The sequence below is a fragment of the Somniosus microcephalus genome, chromosome 12, assembly GCF_052327205.1.
Source record: "Somniosus microcephalus isolate GS21.2 chromosome 12, FLI_Smic_1.0, whole genome shotgun sequence".
NCBI lineage: Eukaryota > Metazoa > Chordata > Chondrichthyes > Squaliformes > Somniosidae > Somniosus > Somniosus microcephalus.
The window spans coordinates 206,303,699-206,316,198 of NC_140998.1; the positions used below are offsets into that span (position 1 = coordinate 206,303,699).

Consider the following 12,500-nt stretch of genomic DNA (forward strand, 5'->3'; position numbering starts at 1 on the left):
CACGCTTGCGCCTCACCAGGAACACGATCAGCAGGATCAAGAGGAGCAGTGCTGCGGCCCCCCCGATAGCAATGCCCACGGTGCCACCGATACTCAGACAGTAACCTGAGGGTGAGAGCAAAGTGTTAACAAAGTGCTGGTGTGGGAACCTGAGGCTGGAGGGCCGGACCTGCTGATTATCGGGATCATTCCCGCTGTCCCGGCAGAGAGTTGCGCCGGAGTTACGGATCATCACCAGACGTCCGATTCCCCTGCACTCCCTGTGGTTTTGGGATCATGTACCTAATCAGGGAGAAGTTCACTTCTCTGCCTCTTTCTCCTCTCCTGATTTTCTCTACCTCCATCTGTCTCTCCGTTTCTTTCATAGAAACATGGAAAAATAGGAGCAGGAGTCGGTCATTCGGCCCTTCGAGCCTGCTCCGCCATTCAATCTGATCATGGCTGATCCTCTTTCTCAATACCATATTCCCGCTCTCTCCCCATACCCCTTGATGCCCTTTGTGTCTAGAAATCTATCTATCTCCTTCTTCAATATATTCAGTGACTTGGCCTCCACCGCCTTCTGTGGTAGAGAATTCCACAGGTTCACCACCCTCTGAGTGAAGAAATTTCTCCTCATCTCAGTCCTAAATGTCCTACCCCGTATCCTGAGACTGTGACCCCTCGTTCTAGACCCCCCCCCAGCCAAGGGAAACATCCTCCCTGCATCCAGTCTGTCTAGCCCTGTCAGAATTTTATACGTTTCAATGAGATCTCCTCTCATTCTTCTAAACTCTAGTGAATACAGGCCTAGTCGACCCAATCTCTCCTCATACGACAGTCCTGCCATCCCAGGAATCAGTCTGGTGAACCTTCGCTACACTCCCTCTATGGTAAGTATATCCTTTCTTAGGTAAGGACCAAAACTGCACACAGTACTCCAGGTGTGGTCTCACCAAGGCCCTGTACAACTGTAGTAAGACATCCTTGCTCCTGTACTCAAATCCTCTTGCAATGAAGGCCAACATACCATTTGCCTTCCTAACTGCTTGCTGCACCTGCATGTTTGCTTTCAGTGACTGGTGTACAAGGACACCCAGGTCCCTCTGTACATCAACATTTCCCAATCTATCACCATTACAATAATTCTCTGCCTTTCTGTTTTTCCTACCGAAGTGGATAACGTCACATTTATCCACATTATACTGCATCTGCCATGTATTTGCCCACTCACTCAACTTGTCTAAATCACCTTGAAGCCTCTTTGCATCCTCCTCACAACTCACAATCCCACCTAGTTTCGTGTCGTCAGCAAACTTGGAAATATTAAAATTGGTTCCCTCATCCAAATCATTGATATATATTGTGAATAGCTGGGGCCCAAGCGCTGATCCTTTCTTTGATTTGTTTTTCACTGATTTCTTTCCCCATTTGTCTCTCCCTCCCTCATATATTTCTCTCGCTTTCCCTCCCTCGTGTTCTCTCCTCCTTTGCCAGCTGTTTGTCCCTCGCATTCTCCTTCCGTAGGAACAGGCCATTCAGCCCCTCGAGCCTGTTCTGCCATTCAATTAGACCACAGCTGATCTGTATCTTAACTCCAACTTACTCCATATTGCTTCCTACCTTTACCTAACAAGAATCTATGATTCAAGGTTCAAGATGATCTCATTGAAACATATCAGATTCCGAAGGGGATTGACAGGGTCGATGCAGGGAGGATGTTCCCCCTGGCTGGAGAGTCTAGAACCAGGGGTCACAGTCTCAGGATAAGGGGTCGGCCATTTAGGACTGAGATGAGGAGGAATGTCTTCACTCAGAGGGCGGTGAATCTTTGGAATTCTCTGCCCCAGAGGGCTGTGGAGGCTCAGTCATTGAGTATGTTCAAGGCTGAGATCGATAGATTTTTGGACTCTAGGGGAATCGAGGGATATGGGGATCGGGCGGGAAAGTGGAGATGAGGTCGAAGATCAGCCATGATCTTATTGAATGGCAGAGCAGGCTCGAGGGGCCATATGGCCGACTCCTGTTGCTAATTCTTAACGTTATTATGTTCAGTCTTGAAAGCTCCAACTGGTCCCCCGCATCCACAGCCTTTTTGTGGGGAGAGAGTTCCCGATTTCCACCACCCTTTGTGTGAAGAAGTGCTTCCTGACATCACCCCAGAACGGCCTGGCTCTAATGTTAAGGTTCTGCCCCCTTGTTCTGGATTCCCTCATTCTCGCTCCCTATCCCTGCTTCCCTCTCCATTTATGTCTCCCGCATACTCTCCTTCCCTTTCTTTCTCTCCTTCCCTCTCTCTCTCTTGATTTAGTTCTTTCCCCTGCTCTCCTTCCCTTTTGCTTTTCCCTTCCCATTCTCTCTTTCTTTCTCTCTTTCTATACATTGTCATTTTTCCTCTCCTTCCGAGTTAACTGAAGAACCTATTTCTCTTTCCATCTGCCCCTGGCTCGCTCTCTACCTCCACGAAAAGTGTGGAACTCTCTCCCACCAATAGCAGTAGATTATAGCTCAATTAATCATGTTCAATCTGAGATGTAGAGAGTTTTGCTAGACAAGGGTACGAAACGATGTGGAGCCAAGGCAGGTTGATAAAAAGCGGGGCTCGCTTGAATATATATTTTTTCCCATTCCTGGGATGTGGGCGTCGCTGGCAATGCCAGCATTTATTGCCCATCCCTAGTTGCCCTTGAGAAGGTGGTGGTGAGCCACCTTCTTGAACCGCTGCAGTCCGTGTGGTGGAGGTGCTCCCACAGTGCTGTTAGGGAGGGAATTCCAGGATTTTGACCCAGCGACGATGAAGGAACGGCGCTTTCTCAACATCAGGACGTCCCAAAGCGCTTTACAGCCAAAGTAGTATTTTTTTGAAGAGTAGTCACTGTTGTAATGTGGGAAACGCAGCAGTCAATTTGCGCACAGCAAGCTCCCACAAACAGCCGTGCGATGCGATGTTAATTGAGGGATTAATATTGGCCAGGACACCGGGGATAACTCCCCCCGCACTTCTTCGAAAATAGTGCTATGGAACCTTTTACGTCCACCTGAGAGGGTCTCGGTTTAACATCTCATCCGAAAGACGGCACCTCCAAAAGTGCGGCACTCCCTCAGCACTGCACTGGAGTGTCGGCCTAGATTTTGGTGCTCAAGTCTCTGGAGCAGGACTCGAACCCACAACCTTCTGCCTCAGCACAAGGGTGCTACACACTGAGCCACAAATGGCAGGGAAGTAGTTGAGATACAGATCAGCCATGATCTAATTGAATGGCGGAACAGGCCCGAGGGGCTGAATAGCCTCCTCCTGTTACTGTGTACCAGGCTCGAGCGGCTGAATGGGCCTCCTCCTGTTCCTGTGTAACAGGCTCAAGGGGCTGAATGGGCCTCCTCCTGTTCCTATGTAACAGGCTCGAGGGGCTGAATGGGCCTCCTCCTGTCCCTGTGTAACAGGCTTGAGGGGCTGAATGGGCCTCCTCCTGTTCTTGTGTACCAGGCTCGAGAGGCTGAATGGGCCTCCTCCTGCTCCTGTGCAACAGGCCCGAAGGGCTGAATGGCCTTCTCCTGTTCCTGTGTAAAAGGCCTGAGGGGCTGAATGGCATCCCCCTGTTCCTGTGTAACAGGCTCGAGGGGCAGAGTGGCCTCCTCCTGTTCCTGTGTTACAGGCTCGAGGGGCTGAATGGTCCTCCTCCTGTTCCTGTGTAACAGGCTCGAGAGGCTGAATGGCCTCCTCCTGTTACTGTGTAACAGGCTCAAGGGGCTGAATGGCCTCCTCCTGTTCCCATGTAACAGGCTCGAGCAGCTGTATGGCCTCCTCCTGTTCCTGTGTAACAGATTCGAGGGGCTGAATGGGCCTCCTCCTGTTCCAGTGCACCAGTCTCGAGGGGCTGAATGGGCCTCCTCCTGTTCCTGTGTAACAGGCTCAAGGGGCTGAATGGGCCTCCTCCTGTTCCTGTGTAACAGGCTCGAGGGGCTGAATGGTCTCCTGTTCCTGTGTACCAGGCTCGAGGGGCTGAACGGGCCTCCTCCTGTTCCTTTAACAGGCTCGAGGGGCCGAATGGGCTCTTCCTGTTCCTATGTAACAGGCTCAAGGGGCTGAATGGGCCTCCTCCTGTTGCTGTGTAACAGGCTCAAGGGGCTGAATGGGCCTCCTCCTGTTCCTGTGTAACAGGCTCAAGGGGCTGAATGGGCCTCCTCCTGTTCCTGTGTAACAGGCTCGAGGGGCTGAATGGCCTCCTGTTCCTGTGTACCAGGCTCGAGGGGCTGAACGGGCCTCCTCCTGTTCCTTTAACAGGCTCGAGGGGCCGAATGGGCTCTTCCTGTTCCTATGTAACAGGCTCAAGGGGCTGAATGGGCCTCCTCCTGTTGCTGTGTAACAGGCTCAAGGGGCTGAATGGGCCTCCTCCTGTTCCTGTGTAACAGGCTCGAGGGGCTGAATGGGCCGCCTCCTGTTCCTGTGTAACAGGCTCGAGGGGCTGAATGGCCTCCTCCTGTTCCTGTGTAACAGGCTCGAGGGGCTGAATGGCCTCCTCCTGTTCCTGTGTAACAGGCTCGAGGGGCTGTATGGCCTCCTCCTGTTCCTGTGTAACAGACTCGAGGGGCCGAATGGGCCTCCTCCTGTTCCAGTGCACCAGTCTAGAGGGGCTGAATGGGCCTCCTCCTGTTCCAGTGTAACAGGCTCGAGGGGCTGAATGGGCCTCCTCCTGTTCCTGCGTAACAGGCTCGAGGGGGTGAATGGCCTCCTCCTGTTCCTGTGTACCAGGCTCGAGGGGCTGAACGGGCCTCCTCCTGTTCCTGTGTAACAGGCTCGAGGGGCTGAACGGGCCTCCTCCTGTTCCTGTGTAACAGGCTCGAGGGACTGAATGGGCCTCCTCCTGTTCCTGTTTAACAGGCTCGAGGGGCTGAATGGGCCTCCTCCTGTTCCTGATGGTTATCTGTCTTGAATTTCTCTCTCCCTCCCTCAGACACTCTGTCTCTCGCCTGCTCTGTTTCTCTCTGTCCTTCTCTCTATCTGCTTCCCCTTTTCCCTCTGTTTCTGCGCCTCTATCGCTCTTTCACTCTCTTTCACCTTCTCTCTGTCCATCTCTGTGCCACTCTCTCTCCACCGTTTCCCCTCTGTTCTGTACACTGTTAGCATCACCTCCCCACTTCTTTGAAATAACCTCTGTCTCATCCACAAACCTCGTTCAATCTATCTACTTTGAACATAGAACAATCTTGACAGTGATCCAAAATGTCAGATAATATTTCACACAACATTAGACTGACTTAAATTAAAACGGGCCCATACCTTGCTGTTTGTTATTAAAGATCAGATTCACTGTCCATCAATGCACAGCGCGAATACAATCAGAATTCAGCAAAACTTAACTCAAAAAGTTGGAATCTAATCGAGGGGTTCGGGGGGTTTATATATAGAATAACAGATACCCGGGAGTGAGTTACAGGCTGGAATCTAATCGGGGGGTTTGGGGGGTTTATATATAGAATAACAGATACCCGGGAGTGAGTTACAGGCTGGAATCTCATCGGGGGGTTCGGGGGGTTTATATATAGAATAACAGATACCCCGGAGTGAGTTACAGGCTGGAATCTAATCGGGGGGTTCGGGGGGTTTATATATAGAATAACAGATACCCGGGAGTGAGTTACAGGCTGGAATCTAATCGGGGGGTTCGAGGGGTTTATATATAGAATAACAGATACCCGGGAGTGAGTTACAGGCTGGAATCTAATCGAGGGGTTTGGGGGGCTTTATATATAGAATAACAGATACCCGGGAGTGAATTACAGGCTGGAATCTAATCGAGGGGTTCGGGGGGGTTTATATATAGAATAACAGATACCTGGGAGTGAGTTACAGGCTGGAATCTAATCGAGGGGTTCGGGGGTTTATATATAGAATAACGGATACCTGGGAGTGAGTTACAGGCTGGAATCTAATCGAGGGGTTCGGGGGGTTTATATATAGAAATAACAGATACCCGGGAGTGAGTTACAGGCTGGAATCTAATCCAGGGGTTCGGGGGTCGTTGGTTCGATCCTCGCTTACCGACAGCGATGACATTGGTGGAGCCCGAGATCTCTGCTCTAGTTTTGCTGTTCCTGGCGATGCAGGTGTAATTCCCGGCCAGGTTGGCCGTCAGGCTGCTGATGTTGACGGTGCTCCCTTGGTGCCGGGTCTGGCCGTCGAGCAGCCAGGTGTAGTCTGCCGGCGGGACAGACAGGGCCAGGCAGGTCAAGGTCCCGCTCCTGCCCTGGATCACTAGGTCTGGGGCCACGCAGTCGGACTGAAACTCCTTCTGCAGCCGCAGGTTTTCCGGTCCGTCTATAATTGTGTGAAAAAAATAAAACACAGGGCATTAGGAGAGAAGGAATTGCACAACCGACTTCAGAGCAAAAGACTGAAAGCCAGCGAGACCCAAACCTTTGAAAATGGTGAGAGGCAGCGACAGCAATGTGTATTAATCTAGCGCCTTTAACATTGTAAAATGGCCCAAGGTGTATCACAGGAGCAATTATCAAACAAAATTTGACACCCAGCCACTGTGTGCGGTTCTGGTCGCCACACTATAGGAAGGATGTGATTGCATTGGAGAGGGTGCAGAGGAGATTCACCAGGATGTTACCTGGGCTGGAGCGTTTCAGCTGTGAAGAGAGACTGGACAGGCTGGGGTTGTTTTCCTTAGAGCAGAGAAGGCTGAGGGGGGACCTGATTGAGGTGTACAAAATTATGAGGGGCATAGATAGGGTAGATAGAAAGGAACTTTTCCCCTTAGTAGAGGGGTCAATAACCAGGGGGCATAGTTTCAAGGTAAGGCGTGGGAGGTTTAGAGGGGATTTGAGAAAAGACTTTTTCACCCAGAGGGTGGTTGGAATCTCGAACTCACTGCCTGAATGGGTGGTAGAGGCAGGAACCCTCACAACATTCAAGAAGCATTTAGATGAGCACTTGAAACGCCATAGCATTTAAGGATACAGACCAATTGCTGGAAAATGTGATTAGAATAGACAGGGCTTGATGGCCGGCGCGGACACTATGGGCCGAAGGGCCTCTTTCTGTGCTGTATAACTCTATGGCTCTGTGACTCTAAGGAGATATTAGGACATGTGACCAAAAGCTTGGCCAAAGAGGTCGGTTTTAAGGAGCATCTTAAAGGAGGAGAGAAAGGCGGAGTTGTTTAGGGAGGGAATTCCAGAGCACTGCACTGTCGGTGGGGCAGTACTGAGGGAGTGCTGCACTGTCGGAGGGGCAGTACTGAGGGAGCACCGCACTGTCGGAGGGGCAGTACTGAGGGAGCGCCGCACTGTCGGAGGGGCAGTACTGAGGGAACACCGCATTGTCGGAGGGGTAGTACTGAGGGAGCGCTGCACTTTCGGAGGGGCAGTACTGAGGGAGCGCCGCACTGTCGGAGGGGCAGTACTGAGGGAGTGCCGCACTGTCAGAGGGGCAGTACTGAGGGAGTGCCGCACTGTTGGAGGGGCTGTACTGAGGCATCGCCACACTGTCGGAGGGGCAGTACTGAGGGAGCGCTGCACTGTCGGAGGGGCAGTACTGAGGGAGCGCCACACTGTCGGAGGGGCAGTACTGAGGGAGCGCCACACTGTTGGAGGGGCAGTACTGAGGGAGCGCTGTCATTTGGATGAGATGTTAACCCGAGGCCCCGTCTCCCTGTTCAGGTGGATGTTAAATACCCCATGGCCACTATTTCGAAGAGGAGCAGGGGGCGTTCTCCCCGGTGTCCTGGGGCCAATATTTATCCCTCAACCAACATCACTAAAACAGATTATCTGGTCTTTATCACATTGCTGTTTGTGGGAGCTTGCTGTGCGCAAATTAGCTGCTGTGTTTCCTACATTACAACAGTAACTACACTTCAAAAAGTACTTCATTGGCTGTAAAGCACTTTGGGATCTCCTGACGTGGTAAAAGGTGCTATATAAATGCAAGTCTTTCCTTCCTCTTACTCACATATCTGATCTCGGCATGGAAATGCAGTCAGCTGATTCACAAGGCATTTGGTAAAGGAAGATTAATTTTTATTTATTCGTTTATAAGAACAGAAGAACGTAAGAAGTAGGAGCAGGAGTAGGCCATACGGCCCCTCGGGCCTGCTCCGCCATTCAATAGGATCATGGCTGATCCGAATCTAGACTCACGTCCACTTCCCTGCCCTCTCCCCGTAACCCCTAATTCCCTTATCTGCTAGGAAACTGTCTATCTCCGATTTAAATTTATTTAATGTTGCAGCTTCCACAGCTCTCTGGTGTAGCAAATTCCATACATTTACTACCCTCTGAGTGAAGAAGTGTCTCCTCATCTCAGTTTTGAAAGGGCAGCCCCTTATTCTAAGATTATGCCCCCTAGTTCTAGTCTCACCCATCAGTGGAAACATCCTCACCGCATCCACCCGATCAAGCCCCCTCACAATCTTATGGGCCAGAAATTGCTGAACGGGGCTTGCAGCCCCGTTTTTGCACTTACCCCGCGCTCCTGCCGATCAGCTCCAGGAACGCCTGCACTTGCTGAAACAGAAAGAAGAATCCCGGGCAGCGTATGACGTCACGCCGCCCAGGAGTGCAGCCAGCGCGAAGCCAGGAGCGTGCAGTGCAAGTGAGACACGCCCCTTGAGGTCTCAGTTTCACTGGACACGCCGCCAATGTTTCTGTCAAGCTGCTTATCATTTTTACATGCAAAGCAGCAGTTTAAATAGGTTTTTGGAAGTTTTTTGAAGATTTTGGTAACTTTTATAAACTTTTTAAAATGTTTACATTATTTTGAGTAATCTGAAGTAGTTTTAAAGAGAATTAAAGCAATTTAAAGACTTTTAAAAGCCCTAAAAGAATTTTTTTAATTCCATTTATTTATTTAGCAATGTCGTCGTCATACGTGTCTTCACACTGTTCCCTTTGGGGAACTGTATGAAGTGGTGGAAGGATTTATGGCCATGATTAATGCTCTATCCGTGACCGTAACCATCTTTGAACCAGCCATTAGGGCGGTTAGTCCTATGGCGGGAGGGTTTTACGGGCTCCCACAAGCTATACAAGGAGGGGGGGCCACCCACACCCACGGACGCAAATATCCCACTGGATGTCAACCCAGAATTTAGAGCCGGAGCTCCGACTCCACTTGCCGGGACTGTCTGGAGCGGGGTTCGAAACCCTACCCTGATCTGGCCCAGCGGCAGGGATCCTACCGCTATGACAAAGGCGATTAGCAACGTGAAATGGCAGCATAGGGCTCCAGTCACGGGGAGGGAAAAGGCGCAGGAAACGTATGGGTGTCACCTTTTGTGCGGAGTGGGCCTTTTGCGTAGCAGTAAGCATCCCCGCCGCTGGGCCAGAAGGAGTAGGGTTTTGAACCCCACTCCAGACAGTCCCGGCAAGTGGAGTCGGAGCTCCAACTTTAAATTCTGGGTGGACATCCAGCGGGATACTTGCGTCCGTGGGTGTTGGTGGCCCCCCCCCTCAGATGGGTTGTGGGAGCCCGTAAAACCCTCCCGCCATAGGACTAACCACCCTAATGGCTGGTTCAAAGATGGTTACGGTCACGGAATGAGCGTTAATCACGGCCATAAATCCTTCCACCACTTCATACAGTTCCCCAAAGGGAACAGTGTGAGGATACGTACGATGATGACCTCTTGCGCAATGCACCTCCTTGGACCCTCAGTCGCAGATGCGAGGGGGCAAGTCGTGCAATTGTTAAATTTTTCATTTTATTGACATGTAAAATGTTGGCCCAGTAATTCCCTTCCAAATGCGCGAGTACGGTCGGGGTACTTACGCATCTGGCCGGATGAAATGCCGGTTTTCAGCATGCACAGTGCATGTGGGGAAAACCGGCATTTCCTGTCCTCTGAACGAAGGGGTTCAGAGGCAGAACGCGTGCGACTGCACAGGCAGCGCGTGCGCAGTATAATTCGCCGCTTTCATTAATGCTTTCAGTGAGGTCAAGTCATTACAACTTACACATGAAAAAAGCATGGGTACAGTTGCTCCAGAGGCTGCGGAGGAAGATATTTATTATCGTGGAGCTTCTGAAAGTATGTATGTCTGTATATATTCCTTTGCGTGTTATGTATATATTCCTTTACTTATGTGTATGAATGTATTATTTAATTATGACTTTCAGAGAAAGTGACTTATTGGAAAATCATAATTAAAAACATACATTCATACACATTAGTAAAGGAATATAAAACATACATACATATACGTAAAGGAATATATGTGGACATACATACATAACTCATTCTCACATTCCATTCACACAGCCACAATTGCTCCTTCTGCCTACCGTTCTGAAAACCCTTTAAAAAAAAAAAAATTTTAACTTTAAAACTTACTTAAAATTTCTTAAAATAACTTCCCTCCCTTTCCCAAACAAAAATATTGCATTTCAGAAGCTCCACGATAAAATATATCTTCCTCCGCAGCCAATGAACAACTTTACACTTGCTTTTTTCAAGTGTAACTTCTAAGGACTTACCCCCACTGAATCCATCATTGAAATCCACAAAGTTCACTGTGCAAGCGCTGCCTGTGCAGTCGCACGCGCTGTGAATAGACCTCGGGTCTGGAAATGCCGGCGTTCCCCGCATGCGCTGTTCCTGCTGAACGCCGGCATTTCCAACGGCCAGATGCGTGAGCACCCCGACCGTACTCACGCTTCTGGCCGCGAATTTCTGGCCCTATATGTTTCGATAAGATCACCTCTCATTCTTCTGAACTCCAATGAGTAGAGTCCCAACCCACTCAACCTTTCCTCATACGTCAACCCCCTCATCTCCGGAATCAACCGAGTGAACCTTCTCTGAACCGCCTCGAGAGCAAGTATATCTTTTCTTAAATATGGAAACCAAAACTGCACGCAGTATTCCAGGTGTGGCCTCACCAATACCCTGTATAACTGCAGCAAGACTTCCCTGTTTTTATACTCCATCCCCCTTGCAATAAAAGCCAAGATTCCATTGGCCTTCCTGATCACCTGCAGCACCTGCATACTAACGTTTTGTGTTTCCTGCACCAGGACCCCCAGATCCCTTTGTACTGTAGCACTTTGCAGTTTCTCTCCATTTAGATAATAACTTGCCCTTTGATTTTTCCTGCCAAAGTGCATAACCTCACACTTTCCAATATTATATTTCATCTGCCAAATCTCTGCCCACTCACTTAGCCTGTCTATGTCCTTTTGCAGGTTTTTTATGTCCTCCTCACTCACTGCTTTCCCTCCCATCTTTGTATTATCGGCAAACTTGGATATGTTGCACTTGGTCCCTTCCTCCACATCGTTAGTATAGATTGTAAAGAGTTGGGGTCCCAGCACTGACCCCTGTGGAACACCACTAGTTACTGATTGCCAGCCCGAGAACGAACCATTTATCCCAACTCTTTGTTTTCTGTTAGATAGCCAATCTTCCACCCATGCCAGTATATTACCCCCAATCCCATGATTTTTTATCTTGATCAGTAATCTTTTGTGTGGAACCTTGTCATCTGTGATCTGCGATCTGTGCATCGCTGGCAAGGCCAGCATTTATTGCCCATCCTTAATTGCCCTGGAGAAGGTGGTGGTGAGCCGCCTTCTTGAACCGCTGCAGTCCGTGTGGTGAAGGTGCTCCCACAGTGCTGTTAGGGAGGGAGTTCCAGGATTTTGACCCAGCGACGATGAAGGAACGGCCGATATATTTCCAAGTCAGGATGGCGTGTGACTTGGAGGGGAACTTGGAGGTGGTGGTGTTCCCATGCGCCTGCTGCCCTTGTCCTTCTAGGTGGAAGAGGTTGCGGGTTTGGGAGGTGCTGCCGAAGAAGCCTTGGCGAGTTGCTGCAGTGCATCTTGTAGATGGTACACACTGCAGCCACGGTGCGCCGGTGGTGGAAGGAGTGAATGTGTAAGGCGGTGGATAGGGTGCCGATCAAGCGGGCTGCTTTGTCCTGGATGGTGTCGAGCTTCTTGAGTGTTGTTGGAGCTGCACTCATCTAGGCAAGTGGAGAGTATTCCATCACACTCCTGACTTGTGCCTTGTAGATGGTGGAAAGGCTTTGGGGAGTCAGGAGGTGAGACACTCGCCGCAGAATACCCAGCCTCTGACCTGCTCTTGTTGCCACAGTATTTATGTGGCTGGTCCAGTTAAGTTTCTGGTCAATGGAGAGTGTGTGTGATTGTGTGTGAGTGTGAATGTGTGTCAGCGTGTGTGTGTGTGAGTGTGTGTGTGAGTGTGTGAGTTCGTTTGAGTGTGTGAGTGTGTGTGAGTGTGTGAGTGTGAGTGTGTGTGAGTGTGTGTGAGTGTGTGTGAGTGTGTGTGAGTGTGTGTGTGAGTGAGTGTGTGTGTGAGTGTGTGTGTGAGTGAGTGTGTGAGTTCGTTTGAGTGTGTGAGTGTGTGTGAGTGTGTGTGTGTGTGAGTGTGTGTGTGAGAGAATATGTGTGTGAGTGTGTGAGTGAGTATGCGTGTGGATGAGTGTGTGTGTGTGTGCGTGTGTGTGAGAGAGTTTGTGTGAGTGTGTGTGTGAGTGTGTGAGTGTGTGTG

The 12,500-nt window shown here is 50.1% G+C and overlaps 1 protein-coding gene across 1 annotated transcript in view; it reads right to left on the bottom strand.

Annotated features, from left to right (window-relative positions):
- Window positions 1-12,500, bottom strand: part of LOC147109961 (cell adhesion molecule CEACAM6-like) — a 16,732-nt gene that overhangs the window by 77 nt on the left and 4,155 nt on the right. Inside the window, exons 3-4 of the mRNA XM_086002441.1 lie at window positions 6,020-6,295; window positions 1-105 (exon numbers count right to left, since the gene is read on the bottom strand). The exon at window positions 1-105 is cut by the window's left edge and continues 77 nt beyond it. Of these exons, the coding sequence (XP_085858567.1) occupies window positions 1-105; window positions 6,020-6,295 (381 nt within the window). The remainder of the gene's footprint in view (window positions 106-6,019; window positions 6,296-12,500) is intronic.